Consider the following 24,524-nt stretch of genomic DNA (forward strand, 5'->3'; position numbering starts at 1 on the left):
TTGTAGAGGGGGGCTCATTATGAGACGCTAATGAGCCCACCCTTCTCTTTCTGACTGTGCGTTGTAGAGGGGGACTGTTGGATCCCTCTACAGCTCTTTAGCCAGAACCCCATCGGATGAATAAGGGGACTGTAAGCCAGGGGACAGCTCAGCCCTGCCTGCCAGCCCTGGCCTTGGCTTCTGGGAACCCTGCTGGCTTTCCTGGGAAGGGGTGCCCAGAGCCACACTCAGCCAAGCTGTTCTCCCTCCACAGTGGGAGACAAAGTGCCCGCCGACCTCCGTCTCATTGACATCAAGTCAACCACGCTGAGAGTGGACCAGTCCATCCTGACCGGTGAGGCCCAGAGGCCAGGGCATGGGAGGACTTCACACGGGGCTTCTTGTTTCTTTTTAAAAATATTTATGTATGTATGTATGTATTTGTCTACACTGGGTCTTAATTGTGATTTTGATCTTTACTTGCGGCACATGGGATCTAGTACCCCGACCAGGGACTGAACCCAGGCACCCTGCAAAGGGGAGTGCGGAGTCTCAGTCACTCGATCACCAGGGAAGATCCAGGCTTCTCATTTCTGATTCTACATCCAGGTGAATCCGTGTCTGTGACCAAGCACACAGATGCCATCCCAGACCCCAGAGCTGTCAACCAGGACAAGAAGAACATGCTGTTTTCTGTAAGCGCCTTATAATAAAAATAATAGCATTTAGATGAATCAGTTAAAGCCCTATGGGAAAGAACCTCAGAATCATTGAGAATATGTGAAAAATTCTAGTAATAATAATAGTTGTGTTTAGTGGAGGCTATGTGCTTGGCCCTGTTCTAAGACCTTTACCTGTATTAATTTATTTTATGCTTGGATCGCCTTTGAAATAAGTATACTTGTCTGCACTTGCCAGCAAGGAAATAGGCACCAAGAAGTTAAGTAAATTTCCCAAGGTCACACAGCCATTGAGTGGCAGAGCTGGGATGTGGACTTGGTCATCTGACCCCAGAGTTTTTCTCCTACCTGCTAGGCTTATCCTGCTTTAAGCTGGATGGGGGCAGAGCTTGTGTATAGTCATTCAACAGAATCCTCTAGAGAGACGAGCATTGCCAGAATGGTGGAGGATGTCAGGAACCATTTGTTTCTCGGATAAGAAAACTGATCCCTAAGACAAGACACCAGGGAGAGTGTCTGCTCAGGGAGAGTGACGGGGTTCAGCTCTGGGGGAAGGGATCAGCCCCTGTGGCCCCAGAGAGACCTAACCAGTGATGCTCATGGTCTGCCTAGTAACAGCCTGAAGCCGAGCACAGAGGCCACAAAGAGGGGTCAAACCAATTGGCAGTGGCCCTGGGTGCTAAGTTATAAAGTGTCCCCAGAAGTGAACAGAAAGGGAGAAAGTGATATTCACCTGCAGCTCTGCTTGAGGGGAGCGCCCCGCCAAGGTGCCCGGAAGCCTTGGATAAGCTGCCTTGGGTGGGGAGGGGACACCAAGGGGCACGCTCAGGCATCAGCACTCGTCACAAGAAACTTCTAAGGAGGGCGCTCTGGCTAACTGCAGGTCATTTCCTTGGCAGTGCATGCGTGTTTAGTCACTCAATCATGTCCGACTCTTTGTGACCCGCTGGACTGCAGCCTGCCAGGCTCTTCTGTCCATGGGATTTCCCAAGCAAGAATACTGGAGTGGGGTGCCATTTCCTCTTCCAGGGGATCTGTCTCATCCAGGAGCCAAACCTGGGTCTTCTGCATTGCAAGCAGATTCTTTACCGCTAGTGCCACCTGGGAAGCCCTTCCTTAGCAGAGGGGCCTGTATGTGGGGGCAGGAGCTGCATGGCTCAGGGCAGAAGAGATACTGAAGCTGCCAGCACCCACCTCTCCAGCCTTGGCACAGGGTACCCATCTGAAGGGGATGAGTTATGAACCTCCCCTTAACAGCTGTTTCTCTCGCCTCTGCTGGACCATTTTACAGGAGAGGACACGGAGGCTCATGCTGGCCAGTCCTTGCATCAGGGCTTGGGGATCTTACTGGGGCCTTGGGAATGGGTGTACTTAAGCTCGGATTTTCTCGATTCTTCAGTCAATACTGTTTGAAACTGTTTACCTGAGATCACGGCAGCACCCCTCTGTGGCTGTTTTGGTTGTGTATGATCTTCATTTTAATGGGTTGGTGCTGTGCTGTGCTGTGCTGTCAATATCAGCTGTTGCTGCCTCTGTGCCAGACCCCATGCTGGCACTGGGAGTGTGGCACCAAACCAAGTCCCTGCTTTCATAGAGCTGACACTGTCAAGGCGATGACAGTCATAACTCAAGACTACATAGCTGCGTCTGTTTGGGAGCACTAAGTGACATGGAGAAAGAGAAAGCCAAGGAGTGGGAAATGAGCCCTAATCCCAGCCTGAAGGGGTCAGGGGTCCTGGTCCCCTGCTGAGGTGCCAACTAGCCCCTTTGCTTATCCCTCCCTCGGCCAGGGCACCAACATTGCATCGGGCAAGGCTGTGGGTGTGGCAGTGGCTACAGGCCTGCACACCGAGCTGGGTAAGATCCGCAGTCAGATGGCTGCCGTGGAGCCAGAGCGGACGCCCTTGCAGCAGAAGCTGGACGAGTTTGGGCAGCAGCTGTCTCGCGCCATCTCCGTGATCTGCATGGCCGTGTGGGTCATTAACATCGGTCACTTTGCCGATCCCGCCCACGGCGGCTCCTGGCTTCGAGGTGCTGTCTACTACTTCAAGATCGCTGTGGCCCTGGCTGTGGCTGCCATCCCCGAGGGCCTCCCGGCTGTCATCACTACTTGCCTAGCACTGGGCACGCGGCGCATGGCCCGCAAGAATGCCATTGTGCGGAGTCTGCCCTCTGTGGAGACCCTGGGCTGCACCTCAGTCATCTGCTCAGACAAGACGGGCACGCTCACCACCAATCAGATGTCGGTCTGCCGGGTGAGTGGCTGCAGCCAGCTTGGGTGTTGCTGTGTGATGCTCGGCAGGCTGGGCTACCTCTCTGGGCCACTGCCGGACTCCAGAGATGGAGGAGAGAATATGTGCGCTGTCCCATGGTGGGAAGCAGAGCACTAAGTGACATGGAGAAAACCAGTCCCATGGATTTCCTGGGGCAGAGCAGCAAAGCCTGGCTGGACATGCATCATTTGGACACGTGGGGTCCTGGCAGGCCTCACAGGCCATCTGTGAACCTCAGTTTCCTCATCTGAAGTTTGGGTGTGCAAACCCTGCCAGGTGACCATAAAGGAAATAGGAGAGGGTCAAGTACAGCCTGAGCATCTGAGCCAAGCCGGGCCTGGACCCAGGTTTTAATCCTGCTCCATCGTGACACTCTGTGGTCAGAGTCTGTCACCCGATACACCAGCTCCAGTGACCTGGGAAGGGCCCAGGCAGGAATTATTCATTCCTTGGCACTCGATCCCAGATCCTGGGCTGCTGCCCACATGCTCCAGGGAGTCTGGCTGAGACTCCAGCAGGTCTCTGGAGTAGAGGAGTAGGTGGGGTGATGCTGAAGACTGTGAGTTTCCCATTCTCCCAGGCCCCCTGAACACTCCTCTCCCACCCCTGCTCCCATAAAATCCTGGAAACCCACGCCCTGTGTCTGAGACCTTAGTCCCCGACAGAAGTGCACCACAGGCTGCCACAGGGGTGGGGGCACCAGCTTGCGTGACCTGCTAGAATCCCTAGTAGGACTTCATTAGAACAGTGCTACTAGGGATTCTGAAACAAGGGTTTGAAAAACACATGAGCACACCCTTGTGCCCCCCAGATGTTCGTGGTAGCCGAGGCCGGAGCGGGTACCTGCCGTTTGCACGAGTTCACCATCTCGGGCACCACGTATGCCCCGGAGGGCGAAGTGTGAGTGCTCGGGCGAAGGGGCACAAGTGGGCGGGTTTACGGGTGGGCGGGGCTACGTAGGACAACTGTTGAGAGTTGTCATTGGCGAGGCCTCCTGGGGGCGCGGCCAACATACTGGGCATCGCCCAGGGGCGGGGCCAATAACCCAGTTCTGACCGCTCTGGCTCCACAGGCGTCAGGGAGAGCGGCAAGTGCGCTGCGGGCAGTTTGATGGGCTGGTGGAGCTGGCGACCATCTGTGCCCTGTGCAATGATTCAGCGCTGGACTACAACGAGGTGGGCCCCTACCCACTTTCAGTGACTTCCCTAGTATCCAGGCGCTCAGAACAGACCTTTCTCCCAGAGTATCCAAGCTCCCAGGATTGGAAGTCCCTGGCCCTTGGGAGTGCCACACCCCAGGAGCACTGCCATCCCCGTCCACTCCACACTGCCCCCCCACCTTCTTCCTCAGTTTGGCTTTAGAACCTTGCTCTGGGGCTCTTGGGCTGTGGGGGACTCTAATGTAAAAGGTAGAAAGGCCAGGGATGCCTGGGAGAAGAGGTTTAGGGGCCAAACACTAGGAAGTATTTAAAGCAAAAGGCACAGCCCAGAAACGGCCCACAGGCTACTACAACCTGATGTGATCTAGGCAGTGAACTCTTCCTTGTGGCTCTTCTTTGTGGCTGGAGCAGAAGGATGGTGCACATGGGAGGCTCTTTGCCCCTGAGTGGGGGCACTTAGCCAGACCAAGTCAGTCTGATGCCCAGCTGAGGGCAGCAGACAGCAAAGGGTTTAGAGCAGGGGAGCGATATGGTCAGATCCGCATTCACAGAAGATCACCTAGGTCTCAGTGTGGAGGACAGAACAGACTGGGCAAGACCAGGGCCAGGGAGCCCTGTGTGGTCATCTGGGCCCGAGAAGTGTCATCTGAGTCCTGGCTGGGGCTTCAGGAAGAGAGGAGTAGGCATGGGTTAGAGAGAGTTTGGAGCCAAAATCCTGGGACTTGGTGACCGGTTAAGTGAAAGAGGGAGAAGCTCAGGTAGCTTCTAGCTGCCATTCTGGCTGGAACAGTCACTGGAGTGGCACATACAGAGAGATGGAGGTAGACTGAGGGTCGGAAGGGAATCAAGTCCAACAGGCAGCAACTGCATGAGTGGGCGTGGAGCTCAAGAGGGAGGCATCCGTGACCTGGGTGGGCACTGGCTGTTGTGAGCCCATGAAGAGTGGTGGGGACGGGCATAGGAGGCCTCAGGGAGAGAAGAGGGAGGGCGGCAGCAGCGCCTGGGAGCTGCACGGGTCAGGGAGTGAGTGGGAGGTGAGACCGGGCGCCGCCCCGACCCTCACTCCCGGTACCTGGGCCCCCCTAGACCAAGGGTGTGTATGAGAAGGTGGGAGAGGCCACGGAGACGGCCCTGACGTGCCTGGTGGAGAAGATGAATGTTTTTGACACGGACCTGCAGGCTCTCTCCCGGGTGGAGCGAGCTGGCGCCTGCAACGCGGTGAGCAGCACGGGGGGCTTGACCACAGTCTGTGTGGCTGGGGCTTCGGGGCATCGGGAGAAGGGAGAGAGGGGAAGGAAGTCCTGGGAAGCTTCTGGGAGGAGGAGGGACCTCAGATGCCTACCTGGTAAGACTGGTCTAGGGAGAAAAGGGAGGAACAGCTGAGTGTGGGCAAGGACTTGGAGTCAGAAATTACCCAGCCTCGTCAGGAAATGGCAACTTTGGGGCATTTCTGGGGCTGGAGAGGGAGATGGAGGTCTTGAATGTCGCGGTTAGAGGAGGATAGATTCACCACCATGTAGGGAGCAAGAGGCTCTTCACAGGGTCGAGCAGCTGGCGAGGAAAGCAGCCAGGATTGCTGGCCCTGCCCCTCATGCCTTGACCTGCCCGGGCCCCACAGGTCATCAAGCAGCTGATGCAGAAAGAATTCACCCTGGAGTTCTCCCGAGACCGGAAGTCCATGTCGGTGTACTGCACGCCCACCCGCCCTGGCCTGGTGGCCCAGGGCAGCAAAATGTTTGTGAAGGTGGGCCTGCCTGACCGGCCTGGGGCCTCTGCACACCTGGAGTCCCTGGGGGCCTGCTCTCCAGCCCTCTGACGAGCCAGAGCCTGCAGCTGTGGGACACTGGGGGAGGTGGGAGACCCTCGGCAAAGGGATGCCTCCAGAGTGAGGGTGGTCAGCCTGCCACGGGGAACTGGGAGGGGGACCCGGTGTTGGGCAGGTAAAACCTGGGCCAGATGCTGAGGCCTGTCCCTCCCTGTGGTCTCAGGTCTGATCTGAGAGGCACGGCCTTGCCGCATGACCTCGGGGCCACCATGCTTCCACGTGGGCCTTGGGTCCCCGTCTGAATAGCGGGTCAGGCTGGACTGTCTCAGGAGCCCTTTTGCTTCTGATGGGGACTGTTGAAGTGGTTGGTGTCCACACTTGGTGCTTTGTGTCTTGGAAACAGTCCTAAGGAGGAAGGGAAGCAGCTCCATCCAGACTCTCGTCCATAGTCCTTCCTGTCACCGATTTTGAATCTGAAGTAGGAGTCAGATTAAAGCAAAATCTTTAAAATCTGCTTTAAAACCTGTAGTGGGGGGGTTTAACCTGTTTTAAAACAAAAAGCTTCTGTATTGGGAGTTTGGGCTTCTTAAAATACCTAGTGTTTGACCATATGTGTACATATATATATTCACACGTGTGTGTATATATACATTGTATGTATGTATGTATGTATATCAAGGGACTTCCCTGACATTCCAGTGGTTGAGACTCTGCATTTTCACTGCAGAGGTTCATGCTCCATCCCTGGTCGAGGAGCTAGGATCCCGCATGCCCTGTGGCTCGGCCACAAAAAACAAACAAAACCCCCCTAGTGTTTAGGGTACCTTTTGGGGAGAGGGAGGAGGCACTGGTGGAGGATTCAGAGGTTCTTTCCAGGCCTGGGACGAGGTCCAGGGTGAGACCCCAAGGCCAGTGAGAAGCCTGGCATCCCACCACCACCCTCCAGAGCCACATCCCCCACCCCCTCAGCTGGGCCCTGTTTCTGGTCCCCCAGCAGGGCTCAGCCCACTTCCCGATGCAGAGCACCCTACAGAATTGGAATCGTGGAAGCACCAGCCTGGCAGGGCAGCGGGGTCTGCAGGAGGATGCCATTCCCACCCTGTCCCGCAAAATGCTGCGTCAAGCCTTCTCAGCTGCAGGCTAATTGCCGGGGTGGGGGATTGTTCTGCTGGGGGCTTCACACTGCATCACACTATGTGAGCCCCCCCGTACCCTCTGGGCTCTCTCACAGTGGGGCCCACTTGGTTCCTGCACCAACCTTCTTAAAGATGGATTCTGTTGCGTCCCTTATTGTGTGTCCCCTTGGATGACCTAACTTAACTGAGATCTAGGCCTCAACTCACAGCTAAGCAGGAGGGAGGGGAGTCCCGACTGACCGAGTTGTCTCCTCCCCTGTCCCGCTCCTGCAGGGGGCTCCTGAGAGTGTGATTGAGCGCTGCAGCTCAGTCCGTGTGGGGAGCCACACGGTACCCCTGGACATCACCTCCAGGGAGCAGATCCTGGCCAAGGTCAAGGATTGGGGCTCAGGTTTGGACACGCTGCGCTGCTTGGCACTGGCCACCCGAGACATGCCCCCGAGGAAGGAGGCCATGCAACTGGATGACTGCAGCAAGTTTGTGCAGTACGAGGTGGGTGCTGGGACCCCAAGGCTGTGTGTCCACCTGCAATATGAGGTGGGTGTGCAGTAGGAGATGGGTGTTGGGACCCCAAGGCTGTGTGTCCACCTGCAATATGAGGTGGGTGTGCAGTAGGAGATGGGTGCTGGGACCCCAAGGCTGTGTGCCCACCTGCAATATGAGGTGGGTGTGCAGTACGAGGTGGGTGCTGGGACCCCAAGGCTGTGTGTCCACCTGCAATATGAGGTGGGTGTGCAGTACGAGGTGGGTGTTGGGGCCCCGGGCCCGTGTGTCCGCCTGCAGCGCTGGGCAGGTGGCAGGTTGAGGATGGGTCCAGGCCCCGCTGGCATCTGCCCCCTCCCTACAGACGGACCTGACCTTCGTGGGCTGCGTGGGCATGCTGGACCCTCCGAGGCCCGAGGTGGCTGCCTGTATTGCACGCTGCCACCAGGCAGGCATCCGTGTGGTCATGATCACAGGGGACAACAAAGGCACGGCCGTGGCCATCTGCCGCCGGCTTGGCATCTTCGAGGACACGGAGGACGTGGTGGGCAAGGCCTACACAGGCCGCGAATTCGATGACCTCAGTCCCGAGCAGCAGCGCCATGCCTGCCGCACTGCCCGCTGCTTCGCCCGGGTGGAGCCCGCCCACAAGTCCCGCATTGTGGAAAACCTGCAGTCCTTTAATGAGATCACCGCCATGGTGAGGCCACAGGCTGGGAGCCTGGGGGGAGGTGGCGGCCTGGGGTATGGTAGGAAGCACTGACCACAGGGCTTAGAAAGAGCAACTGGCCAACCCCTGCCTCTGCTTCATTCTTATTTTTCCCAACATCTTATTTCAAAAAATTTCAAGCCCAAAGAGAAATTGAAATGATTTTTATAGTGAATGCCTGTAAATATCTGCCATCTAGAGTCTATAAATAGCATAGGTATATTTGCTTTATCACATACCTGTCCATCTACCCACCTTTAACCCATCTTTCTTAATGTATTTCAGACTCAGTTGTAGATATCAGTGCACTTTGCCCTCACACAGGAGAGGGAACTTTACCGTCAACCCATGAGGTTCCTTTATGCACCTTCTCCATCAGGCCACAACTTGCAATCTCTGCTCTGATTTTTTTTTTGCATCATGGATTATTTTGCCTCTCATGGATTTTCACATGAGTGGAATCATACAGCATTTGCTGTTTGTGTCTGACTTTTTTCCTTTGAGGTTTATCCGTGTTGTTGACGGATTCAGTGCCATGATTTTTCGCGTATTGTTCAGTGGCATTGCACCGTGTAATACCAGTCTCTTCATCCCTTCCCCTCTGGATGAACACTTGGTTTGGTCTCAGTTTTTGCTCTGTCTCATTCTTGATTGCTGACCTCTTCATCAACACTGATCTTATTCTTAACCTCGATTTCACTCCCCCCTGTGTTGACCTCAGTTTATAATCATGACCTCCAGCCTATCCCAGTCCTTTACGTTGACCTTAATTCTTATATATGGCTCAGTCTTGACCTGATAATGACCTGGGCACCAACCTTGACTTGACCACAACTGTAAACTTGTTCTTGGCCCTTATTTTTGACCTTCACACTGATTTGGTCCCTGACCTCAACCTTAAACACCTTAAACTGATCCTTTACTCAATTCAACCTTGATACGGGTTCCAGTCTTTACCTGGACCCTGATCTGATCCCTGACATTGACCGCCCCCCAACAATCTATTACTTTATGCTGACCTCAACTTTGATCTGGCCTTCAGTCTTGACCTTGACATCAACTCTAACTTCTACCATGACATCATTCCTGATAGGGTCCATAGCCTGGACTTGATCTTCCTTAGTCTAATTTTTTTATCATGAACATGAGTCCATTCTTGACCCTGTCTTTCACCTTGGCGCCAACCTTCACCTTAACTACAACCCCTAACTGACCCTTGAGCTGGGCCATGACCTTCACCTCATTCCTGACTTGACCTTAACTTTGTCCTTAACCTAAGTCTCATTTTCTACCCCACATCCCACCTTGATTTCATCCTTGCCCTCAGTGTTGACTCACCTTCTTCCCGTCCTCACCTCACCATCTTCTCTGACCTTAAACTTGACCTTCTTCTCAATTTTGTCCTTGTCTGCACTCCCTGCCCTGTCCTTAGCCTCAGCCCCATATCAGTTTCTAGGCTCATAACCTCACCGTTGGTTCCATTCAGCTGTCTGCTTTTTCGGGGACAAGCCCTAAACTTGGCGACAGGCTGAGGGAGGGGAGTCAGGCAGGTGTCAGGGAAGTTCCTCAGGTGTGAACTCCCCTAACCTGGCCCTCAGACAGGAGACGGGGTGAATGATGCCCCAGCCCTGAAGAAAGCAGAGATCGGCATTGCCATGGGCTCTGGCACGGCCGTGGCCAAGTCAGCGGCGGAGATGGTACTCTCAGACGACAACTTTGCCTCCATCGTGGCTGCGGTAGAGGAGGGCCGGGCCATCTACAGCAACATGAAGCAATTCATCCGCTACCTCATCTCCTCCAACGTCGGCGAGGTTGTCTGGTGAGGCCCTGTGTTCCGTCCTCCCAGCCCTCTGGACCAGCTGTGGATCCCCAAGACAGGGAGAATGCCTGGTTCTGGGATGGGGCTGCAGGGATGATGGGACCCATGTCCTTCCCTGGAAGACTGGGACTTTCCAGAGTCTCACCTCAGGATGGGCAGGAACGAGGACACCCCATCATTCTCCAGAACCCCTGATGTACCTTAGTCCCCAGGGTGGTGCTGGAGAAATCCCCTGGCATCCCTCCAGCCATCCTTCTTCCCACTTTCAGAGTCCTGCGAGATGGGAGAACTCACCTCACCTTTGGGCAGTAATATGTTCGTGTGTGCACATAGGGTGTGTGCCTGAGTGAGAGGTGTATGTACACATGTGCATGTGACTTCCTGTTCATCTTTGGGCATGAGTACAAGCACCGAGGATTTGTGCTCGCATGTAATCATGTACGCACTTAGGTTCACGTGTGAGTGACGCCTGTGGTGAATGGCGAGTGCACGTTTGCCTGGCCGTGTAAGAATTCTGCATCTGTGCACGTCAGGGCAAGTGTGTAGATGTTTGCTTGTGTTTGGTGGGATTGTGTGTCCTGCACTAGGTTTTTTGCACACACCTGTGAACAAATGTGTATCTGCTCAGGCATGCACTGTCCACATGTGTGTGTCTGTGTGTGTCTTAAAGAGAACTTGTTTCCTGTCCTCAATGGGAGAGGCCTAAAGGGCGGGTCTGTCCAGGCCCCAGAGCTGGGACTGGGGGTTCAGGGGTGGCCCAGTGTGACCAGAGTGTATGCACCGACTTCTCACTCATGCACACACATCAGAACTAGCAGAGTGGGGCGGGGCTGCTGCAGAGACAGTAGGGGGTACTCCCAGGCCTGGGGTGTGAGTAGCAGCTGGACCTTCCATTTGCTGGGGGCTCAAGCCCACGACTCTGGTTCCAGCATCTTCCTCACAGCAATTCTGGGCCTGCCGGAAGCCCTGATCCCTGTGCAGCTGCTCTGGGTAAACCTGGTGACAGATGGCCTACCTGCCACAGCCCTGGGCTTCAACCCACCAGACCTGGACATAATGGAGAAGCGACCCCGAAACCCTCGAGAGGCCCTCATTAGTGGCTGGCTCTTCTTCCGATATCTGGCTATTGGAGGTGAGTGGGGCCCCAGCTTTCATAGGGGTTCCTGGAGTTTCCTAAGACCCTTGTATCAGTTATATTTACAAACTCCAGACCAATATGACTCAGCCTGGCTTATGTCAAGAGAAACTATATGTGGACTTTTGTAACTAAAAAGACGAGGTATGCTTCAGGCATGTTTGGATCCAGCCCTCAGACTCATTGTCATATTTTAGCTCGGCCTGAGCTTCATTCTTAAGCAGGTGCCCCTTGGGATGGCAGGATGGTTGCCAAAGCTCCAGCCCTCAGACTTGCCCCATTACAATCCCAAATAAAGCAGAAGAAAGAGTCTTATCCTAGGACTCCTGTAGAAATAGGATGAAATTCTCAGGTCTGTTCTCCACCCATGCTGTGTCACTGCTTATCTCCTTGCCAATCACTGTGGCCAGGGATGGAGCAGATGCTGACTGCCCATCAGGGCCACTGCTGACCCTGAGGGAGGTGCTACATACTAAAGGGAGAGAGATTCAGCAAATTATGGGGAAAGGGAAACATGCCAGAAAACCACAGGCGTCCCCTATAACCAGTTTCTTCCTGCCCTCCCCGCAGTGTACGTCGGCCTCGCCACAGTGGCTGCTGCCACCTGGTGGTTCCTATATGATGCCGAGGGACCGCAGGTCACCTTCTACCAGCTGGTAAGCAAGGGATGGCCAGGAAGCCCATTGGGGTCATCTGAGAGGTAGAACTCACAGCCCATGTTGTTGTTGGAGTTCCAGAATAGAGGGCATCCAGAACCCCACAGGTGGCCAGTGGCTGTCCCTCCCCACCCTTGCACACCTGTAGACACCCACCACTTAAGGAAACAAGCTCAGAAGCCGCCAGAAGCCTAGAGACAGGAGCACAGCCCCCGAGCCAGAGAAGATGCTGCTCACTCTCCCTGTCATTCAGTTACAGGGGGCCTCATGGCTTCACTGCCCGGAAGCCTTACCTTTATTGGGAAACTTCGCAAACATTGAGGGCTCAGTGATCGGAGCACCTAAATGGTGGAATTTTTGGCAGAGGGTCAGACTGAAGTGATCAATGGTGGAGGGAAGGAATTTGCCAGGCTTTTATAGCCAACCTGTCTCTTGGGGAAAGAACCCATTGACCTCTTGAAGTCCCCTGGCTGGCAGGTGCACACCACAGGCCTGGCTTAGTTCAGCCCAGCTCTGGAAGCAAGCAAGGAGACGCCACCTCCATCCTGACCTCAATTGCTGTCTGTCCATCTGTCCCTCTGTCTGAGCAGTTAACGCATCTCCTTTGCTTGAAAGAACCGTTGCAGCAATTCTGGCCAGGCCAGTGGTGGGTTTCTGGTTTAAAGGAGAGAGCTGCCTGGATGTAGACTTTCCTTCCTCTGGTGTGCTTGCCTTTCTATTTTCCGGTAGACAGAAGAACTCAAGAGAGGGACCCCAACTTCCTGCCCCCGTCTTGGGTGTATCAGGGAAACTCAATCTTCCCCACCGCCGGGGGCAGTGTGAGGGCTCTTTCCGGGGTTCACAGCTAGGTGGAGGCAGCTGGGAGTGCTTTCTTTCTCCCACCAGCCCTCAAGCACATGGGGCTCCCCTCCTGGCAGCAGTGCAGAGCCTGGGCCCAGACCCCTATCCCAAAGGCTGGTGGCCCCCAGCCCTCGGCAGATGGATCAGACACCTGCCCCTGCAGCTCTTGTGGGGGCAGCAGGTGGAGAGTGGGGGTGGCAGGTGGAGAGTGGGGGTGTGCTGACCGTCCTGCTACAGCCTTCCTCCTGTCCCATCACTATCACCATCCTTTGGGCTATGAACCCCAAATCCCCAGGGACCTCCCCGCATGTCAACCTTCTGAGCAGTCCCATACAGCCAGCTGCATACCTCCTATGGGATATCCCATGGTCCCAGGGCACTCACCAAGTCCGAAGTCAAAATCAGTTGCCTTTTTGCAAACAGGTCCCTCTTCTCCATGTGCATCTCAGTCCCACCTTCTCCCTGGCCACCACGCCAGACCCCTGGAGTCCTGCTAGACACACATCCCCCACCCACCACCAGTCCGTCCTCAGGCCACCTGGGGCCGCCTTCCCAACTGTCCTCGGGTCATTCCATTTCTCATTTATCCACTTGGGCGAGAAGTGGCTGTTAGGCACTGACTGTGCTGGGCACAAACTGCTAGAGCAATGGCAGTGACTGAAATGGCAGAGTATCTGCAGAGAGTGTCCCGTCTGGTGGGGGAGAGAGCCAGGGAAATGGGCGGTCACGCTTTACAGTGAGCCATGCTTCTGCAGAGAAAAGGCAGGAGGCTATGGAACTCGGAGGTGGTCAAGAGTTAGACCTAAAGTAGAACTCTCAGCTTCAGGTGTTGGAATTTCAGGAGAGGTGCCCGGAGCCCCACTAGCATTCCTGGAGGAATGCTGAATAAAGTCAGGAGAGTAGATCCTGGATCCCGGCTGCCCAGGTTCACACCCTGGTTCTATCACCCACGAGCTGTGTGATTTGGAATAGGCTACTTAACCTCTCTGTTCATTTCTCCACCCATATAAACTGGGTAATAGACCCTGCCTCATGGGGCTATCCAGACGATTACTTGAGTCAGTATGTATAAAGTGCCTAAACCAACACTTGGCTCGTGGCAAGAGCTATGTAAATGTTAATGAAACCCAGAGGGAGGCTCACAGGTGAAGGCGAATGGGAAATAGCCAGGGAGGCCAAGGGAAGAAGTAGGGAGAATAGTAGCTTCACCCAAAGAAACAGGCCTGCCACCCCCAGGGGAGGGGTGCTCACGATGAAACTGTGAGGCAGAAGTTCCAGCCCCTGAGCACCTTCTAACAAACAATGCAGGAGGCCACACTGCGGCCCACGACCCAGGCACAGTGCAGGTGCTCACTGCTGAAACCCAGAAGGTCGGAGCTGGGCAGGGTGTTTTTGTATGGCTGTGATGGGGCGCCGTTGGTGTGCCTGGGCTTTCTCTAGTTGCGGTGAGCAGGGGTTTACTCTTCATTGTGATGCGTGGGCTTCTCATTGTCTTGGCTTCTCCTTTTGCAGAGCACAGGCTCTAGGGCACGTGGAATTCAGTCGTGCAGGACTTAGTTGCTCTGTGGCAATTGGAATCTTCCAGGGATCGAACCTGTGTCCCCTGCATTGGCAGGCAGATTCTTACCCACTGTGCCAGCAGGGAAGTCCCGGGATGTTAATCTATTGAAACACCTCCACGTGATCCTGTTCTCGTTGTCTTCCCTGTGCGCGGGCATAGGGATGCAAGCACACATGTCCCCAAATGGGACGTGTGTGCATGGCATTTGCGCGTACACGTTTGAGGAATGTCCCTACCGCCAAGATCTGGAGGTGAGGCCTGATGGTGGTGACACAACCAAAAGAACATTTGTCCTCTTGGTCAGCTGGGCGGTTTCAAAGTTTAGGACATTTTCTCTGCCCTGTGATCAGTGCCAAATAAAACTGCATTTGTCCCAAATACTGGAGCTCAGTTTTTTCGGAGAAATTCCCTCTGTTGATTTAAATAAGACTCTCCATCTCTTTGTCAAGAGAGAAGTCTAGCCAAGCCATGGTCTTTTATCATTTTGCATCGTGCACGAGAGAGGAAAGAACCAGCAGTCCCTTCAGGCTGACTGAGTCGCTCTACCCGTGTTTATGCCGTGTGGAGAATGAGGGATGGATTTCCTGGGCAGGAGGTCAGGCTGCCGATCATTTTACAGATTTCTCTTTGAGGCTTATTTTCGCAGCACGTGGCCCTCATTTCTAAACTTTAATCTTAAAAGGATCACTGTTTCAGAGGAGATTCCAGGGGCCAGATGTTGGAGAACAGAGCTGTAGATTGGTTGTGAATGTTCACGTGAATCCCCGTGGTGGGGAAGAGAACGAGACGGAAGTTCTCACGAGTGGTCTCAGTTCAGCATCTTGTTACAGCAGCTTCTGAGAGCAAGGTTCAGGGGCAGGAAGAAAACTCCCCTGGGGCCACAGGGGCAAGCGCCACCTCCCTTATCGAGTCCTGAGAGCTCCTTGTTCATTGTGGAGAAGCTGTATAGCAAGCCTGCACCGGACCGTGCATGTGTTAGGCCTTGTCGTGAGCGAAGGGCAGGTCTGGTAGAGCTCGATTTCAGTGGCAGAAATGAAGAGAGGTGTGAATGGAATCTTATTTAATAATCATGACTAGGGCCCCAGTAGCCTCATCTTCTGGGCTTCTGAGGCGGCACTCGTGGTCAAGAACCTGCCTGCTAGTACAGGAGACCTGAGACTTGCATTTGATCCCTGGGTCAGGAAGATCCCCTGGAGGAGGGCATGGCAACCCATTCCAGTATCCCCTACCTGGAGAATCTCATGGACAGAGGAGCCTGGCTCCTACAGCCCATAGGGTTGCGTTGCAAAGAGTTAGACATGACTGAATCGACTTAGCACACACACTCACAGCCTCATCTTCTACCAGCCAAAGGTGAATTCTATTCAAGTATAATTTTGCTGTTCGATTTTCATATGCATTTACTTATTTGGTGTTAGTCGCTCAGTCATGTCCAGCTCTTTGCAACCCCATGGACTGTAGCCTGTCAGGCTCCTCTGGCCATGGGATTTTCCAGGCAAGAATACTGGAGTAGGTTGTCATTTCCTTCTCCAGGGGATCTTCCCAACCCAGGAATTGAACCCAGGTCTCCTGCATTGCAGGCAGATTCTTTACTCTCTGAACCACCCGGGAAGCCCAGCTCATTTGGTGGCTTCATTTAATCACTGCCTCCCCCAGCCCCTGCACCTCTGATACTCAGGCCCTCACCCCCTGATTCCAGGGCCCCCTGCCGTCCAGCCTCATACCAGCTGCTCTCCCCTTTGCTCAGCACAACCCCACCGCAGAGCATCTTGCCCTGCCCCCTGGCACAGTGCAGCCCCTCTGTCCCCATCCTGGGTGAGCGAGCACCCCTCCCTGGGCCCTCTCCACAGCAGCACTGGCTGCACGGTGTCCTCAGATGTAAGCTGAGGGTGAGGGGGCCGGTGAGGCTTCCCATGCCCTGGTCCCGCCACTCTTCTTTCTGCCTGCACCCCATCTCACCTGGGTGCCCCCAGAGGAACTTCCTGAAGTGCTCCGAGGACAACCCGCTCTTTGCCGGCATTGACTGTGAGGTCTTTGAATCACGCTTCCCCACGACCATGGCCTTGTCTGTGCTGGTGACCATTGAGATGTGCAATGCCCTGAACAGGTGGGCTGGCAGGGGGGCCTGAAGTGGGGGCTGGGACGGGGGCTGAGGGTCAGTAGGGGCCCAGGGTTGGGGTTGGAGGTGTCCAGAATTACAGTCTGAGGGTCAGAAGGGTCCAGAGGAGGGTTCTGAGAGCCTATGGGGGCTAGAATTGCTATCCAGGCGATCAAGGGAGACATGGTTGAGGTCTGAGGAAATAAAAGCACCAGGATTAGGTCTGAGGGTCAGAGAAAGGGGGTCTGAGCCCCAGGACTGGCCCCTGGGGGCTGAGTGGGCAATAGCCACACACCCCTCCTGGCTGCATTCCCAGAAGCGAGCCGGATCTTAAAGGACGATGCTGAAACTCAGACCAGCTCCTCCCTGCACCTCACTTGGGGGATGGGTGGGGGACCAGAGCAGGGCCCGCCCGCATCCTGGCCTGAGGTGAGTGCCCCGTGTGCCCTCCACAGCGTGTCGGAGAACCAGTCGCTGCTGCGGATGCCGCCCTGGCTGAACCCCTGGCTGCTGGCGGCCGTGGCCATGTCTATGGCCCTGCACTTCCTCATTCTGCTTGTGCCACCCCTGCCTGTGAGTCGCTGCCCAGCGCTGCTCCCCTCCTGCGGCTCCTGGGGTCACAGGGCCCTAATTCCCCTCTGAGGCTGGGCCTTTCCAGGGCCTCTTTGTGAAACTGCCTGGTGGCTGTGATGGGGGAGAGGTCTGACGGTGCTCCATGACTGCATGGAGCTAGACCCTGGTCAGCCAGATGTGTCCCCCACTTCAGGACATCCCCCCCAGACTTGGGGAACAGAACAGGAGAAAAAAATAGAAAAAAAAAAAAGAGGTCCCCCAAGGCTGGGGCAGGAGGAAAGACGATGCCCTTTGCCAGTGCAGTATCCCTCCACTTCCCACCGGGACAGAAGGACTTGGTCCTGCAGGGAGGGCGGGGGAGGGCGCCGGGGGCAGAGGGGACTGAGGGGACACAGATCTGGAGGCGGGACAGGGGCACATCGTAGACGTGCTTGTGAGGAGTCCACGGTAGCCAGGGGTGTGTGAAGCGGTGAGTGTGGGGGCCTCTGGGCACTCCTTCCTTTAACTAAGACGCCCCCATCCCAGCTCATCTTCCAAGTGACCCCACTGAATGGGCGCCAGTGGGTGGCGGTGCTCCAGATATCTCTGCCTGTCATCCTGCTCGACGAGGCTCTCAAGTACCTGTCCCGGAAGCACGTGGATGGTGAGTGGAGGCCCCAGAACCCCCCTACCGGCTCGCCTCCAGCCCGCCTCCCTGCCTGCCTCTGCCACCAGTCTGCAGTGGGTGTCAGCAGGGTCTTGCACTGCAGGGACTGGGGCCCTGGGCTCACTGGGCGGCTGACGGGAGCACCGCTCAGGGCTGGGCCACCTCGCTCTCCTCGCTCGCTGCCAGCCCTGCCCAGCCCAGCCTGCTGTGCCCTCCTCTGGGTTTTCCCCTCTGACTTCTCCGAGCTGAGCCTGTTGCAATGCAGGCATTCTCAGGACAGCCTCCCAGACACAGACTGGGCAGCCACTGACTGCCTCCTCTGGGACCCCAGACCACACTGGGTCGGCCTCATTGGCACCACCTTGTGGTGGGTGAAAGGGGCATTTTCTGAGTTCCCATCTCTGGGTCTGCCTTACCTCGGGAACGGAGGGCAGAAGGGCAGGGTGGGGGGCGGTGTGTGGAGGAGCGGGCTGGGGCATGCTGTCTCTACCCGCCTCTGCCAGGGGCTCAAAGAGCAGGCAGCTCTGAACCTCCCAGGGCAGGGAGGCGGGATTGTTCTCACTCTCTGAACTGCCCAGAGAGGGAGGAAGCAGGGGTGAGAAACTCCGTCTCCTGGGACTTTGAGCCAAGGCCTTGGGTCTGTGGCCAGGCTGCTGGCCCATGTTAGGCCCAGAGATGACCCAGGCCTGTGCTGGAGCAGCTGGGTGGGTCCTTAAGGGCCACCTCTGGCAAGAATGTATCCCAGGCCCAGGGGGGGATGCCTGGGGTGGGGGTGGGGGTGGGGGGCTATAAATAGATCACGTGTCTGGCATTCCACAGGGGCCAAGGCAATCAGTCAGCCCCCATCTCCCATGCTGGCCAGCCCTCCGTACTGCAAATATTTTGTCTTATTAAAAAGGCCAAAACAAGTCAGCCTCCACTCTCTGGAGAAGCTGGCCCACCCCAGGTCTGTCCACAGGGTGACCAGACATGGTGGAGGAAAAGGAGGGCTCAGCCAAAGGGGAAAGTGGAGCTGGTGCGAGTGGGAGCCAAAGCAAGGCTCCAGCCCACGGGTGCGGGGAGGGGAGCCGGACACAGCATTGTGCCTGCTTCGGGGTTCTTTCTGGGCCCCCCTCTGGATGCTTGAGAGTCCCATGGACCGAGGGGCCTGGCGGGCTATAGTCCATAGGGTCGCAAAGAGTCGGACACAGCTGAGCACGCTGGACGCTCCGGGGGAGGTGAAGGAGGAGCCAGCTCTGTCATCTGAAATTCTGTCTTCGGGACCCCCAACTCTGGCTGGAGCGTGGAGTGGGGGGGTGGTCCACCCAGAAGGCTTGACCTTGGCCACACTCGCTCACCTCCACAGTCAGGCCTCCTGGGGGTGCGGGCAGCTTAGACAACTTCATGTCTTTAAGAGCTTTCTTTGGCCAAGAGGTTCCGCACATTTTCTCGAGAAAACTCCCAAGTGAGGATATTTCTCAGCCAAGGGGAGAAGCCTCTGTTTCCAGAAGCACTGTTCCAGTGCTGGTTGCTGGATGATGGAGGATTTGGCCGGGTTGGGAAAGGGAGCGGGCCCCTAGCAGGACGGGACAGGGGAGGGAGCATCCTTGCCAGGCTGGGGTTGGGGTGGTTTATAGAAGAGGTAGGGTTTGAGCAGAGGTTTGAAAGGGGAGGATTGAACTTGGCGGAGAAGGAGCTGGGCTCTTTAGTGGGGCTGGGGCTCAGAGTGCAGCCTCGGTTACCAAGGTAAGGACCCTGGATATTGTCCTCAGGGAAGTGGAAGCCACAGAAGGGCGGAGGCATAGGAAGAACTGGAATCACCATGGAGGGCAGATGGGGTGCAAGGCTAGAGGTAGGGAGGCTGCTGGGGCCTGTAGAGCTGGTCTGGGAGGGGAGACACTGAGGCCCAGGGTGAGCTGGTCCCAGGCAATGCCTCCACCTCCACCAATAACCTGAGATGTTGACTGTGGTCCTGGTGAGGCTTGGCTTGTGAGTGTGATGCTCAGCTGTCAGGAGTGGCATGGGGAGGGCTGGGCATCTATGCCCACATCAAAGAGATGGGGTGGAGTGTGCCCACTGGCAGCCCAGACAGCTCTGCCCCAAGAGCCACAGTCCCTTGGGTCTCCTAAAGGCATCCAGGGCAGGGGTGAGACGGGAGACCCTGTTATGTTCCCAAGCCAGCCTGATGGCCTTTTAGGGAAGTTTTGCAGAGGACTGATGCTCGTGACTTCCCCACGATTTATGAGGAGTGTGTCCTGCAGAGGACTGTGGATGCTGGGTCAGCCCCGGGGGGTTGAGGGGTGTCCCCTTGCCCCATCTCCTGGCTGTGCCCAGGTGTGGCTGAGTATCTGTCAGGCAGAGGCCTGTGGGCCTTGCTGAGGGGGGCAGGAGGCCTGGAGAGATTGAATATGGACCGATCTGGGAGGATTCAAGATGCGAGGTGGGCCTGGGGTTTATTCTGATGGCAGTTAGGGAGCCATGGAAGGGAGCAGTGGGCTGAGTCTGTGGCATGATGCTAGGGGCAGGAGGGTGTTGGTGAGAAGCCTTGAGGCAGCAGAGGATGAGAGATGGGCGAGGCGTCAGGGTGGCCTTGGTTCCCAGACCTCTTCCTGGTGGGTGGTGGTTCACCAAACTGGAAACCAAGAGAAGGTACATCGGATGCTCTGGGGGTGTTGATGGAATACGTGGGGTGACGGAAGCCCCGAGGATATCCAGAGGGATGGAGCAGGGCTGGGGGCCGACTGAGAGATGCTGTGGAAGAGTGGGGCTCTCCGCGGAGAAAAGGAGGCCGGAAGGGGCCTGAGGGAGCCAGCCTGGATGTGTGCTCCCACACGTACGTCTTCACACGCTATCGGGTTTTCTTCCAGAAGACAAGGGCCAGAAGTGAGTGCAGGGAGCAGAGTGGAGTCTCCAGCATGTACCTCAGAGTGACGGTGCCCAAGTGTTTGCTCGCCTCCGCCGCCCCCACCCCCCACCCGCCTGCACACTCGCCTGCTTGCTCACGGGACTCACCACCAGGCCTGGCCTGGGGTCTCCGTCCCCACTCCCGCCTGCCTGGGGGCTCTGTGATTCGGGTCTCTGGGCTCTAGTCCAGGATCTGCAGCCTGCAAGGGACCTGTCCAGAGGCCGGAGCTGGCCCAGAGCTGGCCCAGAGCCCTCCTCCCCGGATCCACAAGCACGCACACTCACACTCTGAGCGCTTCCCCTGCTTTGAGGCGGGGCATGCCCTTAGTGACCTGCGGGCGTGTCTACACTGATGGAGTTCTGGGAACCACTCTGATCTCACTCTTAGTGAGTGCCTGGTCTGGGGCCTGGTCGGCCCCAGGGTGAAGAGGGGACATCCGGACCCAGCCGTGCACAGCGAGGACAGACAGCCCCCTCCATTCCACTCCGCTTCCTTGGAATCGACTCACGAGGGCTTGAGCCTGTTTCTGTTTATCCATGCAGGGAGTTGAAGACTCACAGAGAGGGACACAGGAGTCGGGGAGGGGGGCTGAGCAGGGATCCCCCTTTCCTGGGAAATGGCCAGCCTGCCCGCCTCAGCTGCAGACTCGGTTTTCTGTTCCAAGCAAATGAAACACGCCATCTCTGCGTTGCCTGCCCTGCCAAGCAGAGGATGGAGTTGCCTTCTGTGTTCCTGCCGCCTGAGACCTGAGACCTTGGGGTCACTGAACACTGCCCTGCCACCCAGCCCAGGGCTCAGCCATCCCCACCTCTGCATGGCCGGGTGACCCTTGGCCTTAGTCTCTGCCCCCGCCCCCCGCACACCCATGAGCCAGAAGGGTGTCTGTCACTAAGAATGGCGAGTTATCAAGGGCGCATTTCCTTCCTCCGTCCTTGCTGGAGGGACCCGCGAGCACCTGGATCACCTCTGTGGAGGGAAGAGAGCGTTCGAGGGACACACGTTTCTCTGCACTCATCTCTTGCCCCTCCGGCAAAGACTAGCTCGGCACAGAAGCAGTGAGCAATGACTGCGTCCTTGCCCCTCCTCGAGAGAGTACAGAGTGATTCTTTTATATGTAAATCAAGACCCACGTCCCATCCTGGTCCCCAGAATCGGAAGCCCCCTCAGCCTGCCTTGCAGACAGATGGGCTCAACATTCAGCGGCCCCTCTCCCTAGCCTTTGCCCTCACTTCTCTTGAAAGTGAGAGAACCCACAGTCTCCATGTCTTTGTAGGGGAGGAAGGCTGAGAGGAGGGGCAGGGGCCTGTACCCACCTGCTGACCTGCAGTCTGGTAGAAAAATAAAGGTCGAGTGTCTGGGGCCGTGAGGGTCATTATTGTGTTTGCTGGGGAGCGGGCCCCCCTCTGCCCACTCCATGCTTCCTTTGGGGGCTCCCACCCCCACTTCCCCCTCCCCCAGGATCCGTGAGCAAGATCTGGGGCTCCCATGCCCCCAGCCAGAGATGATCTCGTCAGACGAGGCAGGGGAGACCCTGACTTCTAGAGTCGAGTCTCTGGCATGACTGCCTTCTCCACAGGTGCACTGCGCTTGACAGTTTGTGCATGTGATCAAAGGCCTTTACACGTGATTCATGGGGAAACAAGGCTGGGAGGGGTCCATGGGAAGCAGGACTGGGCCTGGAGCCTGAATATCAGGAGTCCCGTGTTCCCTGCAGAGGGGACCCCAGACCCCGCTGTTCCATGGGTCCTGTCTCTCCCCCAGGTGCCATCCATCTCTGGTCCTTACCAGCCCCACTCAAATGCATCCCCCCAGGGCTTCCTGAGGTGCACACTGTCCAGGGGCCTCATGAGGCTGCTTGTCATGAACTCCTGACTCGTCCAGACAGCCCTGCCCTCTGGGACTGGGGACTCTGGGAAGGGAAGAGCCGGGGTCCCCTGCCTCCCTCATTTTCTCCTCTGAAGGGAGGACTCACTGCCCTGGGAAGGGGACTCGGGCCCTGCCCACAGGGCCAGAGGTGGGACCAGCTCCGTAACCAGTGGGCCTCGGTGCAGAGTGAAAATGCGGAGCTTCTTGTTCAAAGATTAGGAATTTCTCTTCTTCCTTTTTTTGATGTGGAGCGTATCTAAAGTCTTTGTTGAGTTTGCCCCATCATTGCTTCTGTTTTGCACATTTTGGTTTTCTGGCCCTGAGGCATGTGGATCTTAGCTCCCTGACCAGGGATCCAACCCACACCTTGCTCATTGGAAGGTGAAGTCTTAACCACTGGACCACCAGGGAAGTCTCAAAGAATTTCTTAGCAGTGGCCACAGAGCAATAAGCCACACATACAGGTCTTCTCTGAGCAAGAGGGCCCCGTGCAAAGCACGGATGGGGCATCCAGGAAGCTGGCCATGACCAGAGCAGGCTGTAGCCGCCCTTAGGAGCTGCCAGGTTTAATTTGGGGGACAGGGTTTGGCATACAGCTTACCGCAGGACCTGGGAATGAAAACGAGCTTTCCTCCTTGGACAAGGTCCATCTCAGAACACAGCCTTTACACACACCTCATCTCGGGCGTCCTCAGCCAGCTCCACTAGATGGGTCAGGCATGGCTCACTCTGGCTTGGTCATCTAACCAGCCCTCATCTTGACAGACAGGCAGTGAGTGGCCCTATGATGGGCCTGGGGGTCTGCTCAGGACACAGGCAGGCTCCAGGGCTCCTGGCAGCCTCTGGGGCACGTGCCCAAGCCTGCTTTGCCTCCGACCCCGCCCCTCAGGCCTGCCCAAGTCCGGCCTTGTCCAGCACACGGCATGGAGCCTGATGGGCCAAGACAGGGCGGCCAAGGTAAACAGAGGTTTCCTACCTCACGGGCGTGGGCCCGGGAGGGAATTCCGGGGAAAGCCCCGGCATACTTCATTCTGGATCAGGGATGGCAGCCACCAAGATGCCCGTGGCCTTCCTCCTGCTCCCTCCAGAGGCCAGGATTTTGTGCTTCTGTGCCCCCCCCCCACTACACCCCACGTCTGGGAGGGAGGCCCACTGGGGCTGCATTGGGAGAAGTGGAAGAGCAAACACAGAAAATGAAGACGTGTCCATACAAAGACCTGAACCCAAGGGTCCATAGCAGCTGTATTCACTGTGGTCCCAAACTAAAACAACCCAGACGTCCACTGGCGGGGGAAGGAAAAAGAAACTGTGGTATGTTCATACAGTGGAATGGCAACACCACCCTCCCACCGGCAATAAAAACCAGCGCATCCATCTATGCAACAGAATGCATGACGCTGAAAACCCTGGTGCTGAGGAAAAGAAATCAGAACCAAAAAGGAGCCCGTACTGAGTGATTCCAGCTCTGTGAAATTCTAGAAAAGGCAAAACAAACCTAGTAACAGAGCAACAGAGCCCGGCTGGGAGCCAGAGAAGATTGACAGTGAAGGGGCAGGAGGAAGGTTCATGAGTGATGGATTGGGGTGGGGGTGGGGGGGCATTGCAGGCATTTATCAAGATTCATCAAACCGTGTGACTAAAATGGGTATGTGTGATTGCATGTAAGGTAGCTCAGACGGTAAAGAATCCGCCTGCAATGTAGGAGACCTGGGTTCCATCCCTGGGTCGGGAAGATCCCCTGGAGGAGGGCATGGCAATCCCCTCCAGTATTCTTGCCTGGAAAATCCCATGGGCAGAGGAGTGTCTGGCTGCAGTCCATGGGATCACAAAGAGCCGGACACGACCCAGCTACTGAATGACAACAACAAATTTACACCCTGATGCAGTTTGATTTAGAAGAAAGAGGAAAGAGGTGGGGGCCAGAGGGGGCGGTGGGTATGTGGCTGCTGTGGGTGTAGCATCTCCAGCATCAGCAGGAGGTGGACCTCTGGGTGTGTGCCTGCAAAGTGTGCAGTGCAAGGGCCCAGGCCGGCCCCAAATCGCCCCACGTTCCAGTGGCAGGAAGAGTCTGAGGGCCAAGGGGGAATGACCCCCAAGCATGGAGGAGAACCAGGGGGCTGTGATGCCCCGGACACTCAGGCAGGGGGGCTCCAGCCAGATCATGGCCCATAGTTGGGGACAGAAGAGGCCAGAGAAGCCATGCAAGGTCCGGGCAGTGGGGAGATGCCAGCTCTCCCCTCACGTCCCCCAGACAGTCCAGAC

The 24,524-nt window shown here is 56.4% G+C and overlaps 1 protein-coding gene across 4 annotated transcripts in view; it reads left to right on the forward strand.

Annotated features, from left to right (window-relative positions):
• The window catches only part of ATP2A3 (ATPase sarcoplasmic/endoplasmic reticulum Ca2+ transporting 3), a 34,542-nt gene extending 12,785 nt beyond the window's left edge, over window positions 1-21,757 (forward strand). The window contains exons 6-22 of one of the 4 annotated variants that reach the window (XM_040243721.1): window positions 254-334; window positions 589-674; window positions 2,450-2,914; window positions 3,744-3,832; window positions 4,005-4,107; window positions 5,178-5,309; window positions 5,710-5,835; window positions 7,266-7,484; window positions 7,840-8,175; window positions 9,783-10,003; window positions 10,933-11,135; window positions 11,709-11,794; window positions 16,169-16,302; window positions 16,749-16,866; window positions 17,392-17,509; window positions 17,778-17,879; window positions 20,359-21,757. In XM_040243721.1, the coding sequence (XP_040099655.1) occupies window positions 254-334; window positions 589-674; window positions 2,450-2,914; window positions 3,744-3,832; window positions 4,005-4,107; window positions 5,178-5,309; window positions 5,710-5,835; window positions 7,266-7,484; window positions 7,840-8,175; window positions 9,783-10,003; window positions 10,933-11,135; window positions 11,709-11,794; window positions 16,169-16,302; window positions 16,749-16,866; window positions 17,392-17,509; window positions 17,778-17,879; window positions 20,359-20,378 (2,639 nt within the window). In that variant the 3' untranslated portion in view covers window positions 20,379-21,757. The remainder of the gene's footprint in view (window positions 1-253; window positions 335-588; window positions 675-2,449; window positions 2,915-3,743; window positions 3,833-4,004; window positions 4,108-5,177; window positions 5,310-5,709; window positions 5,836-7,265; window positions 7,485-7,839; window positions 8,176-9,782; window positions 10,004-10,932; window positions 11,136-11,708; window positions 11,795-16,168; window positions 16,303-16,748; window positions 16,867-17,391; window positions 17,510-17,777; window positions 17,880-20,358) is intronic. The other 3 variants (XM_040243724.1, XM_040243722.1, XM_040243723.1) reach the window with 3 other exon arrangements.
• The last annotated feature ends 2,767 nt before the right edge of the window (window positions 21,758-24,524 follow it).

Source organism: Oryx dammah, unplaced genomic scaffold, assembly GCF_014754425.2.
Source record: "Oryx dammah isolate SB20612 unplaced genomic scaffold, SCBI_Odam_1.1 HiC_scaffold_8, whole genome shotgun sequence".
Lineage (NCBI taxonomy): Eukaryota > Metazoa > Chordata > Mammalia > Artiodactyla > Bovidae > Oryx > Oryx dammah.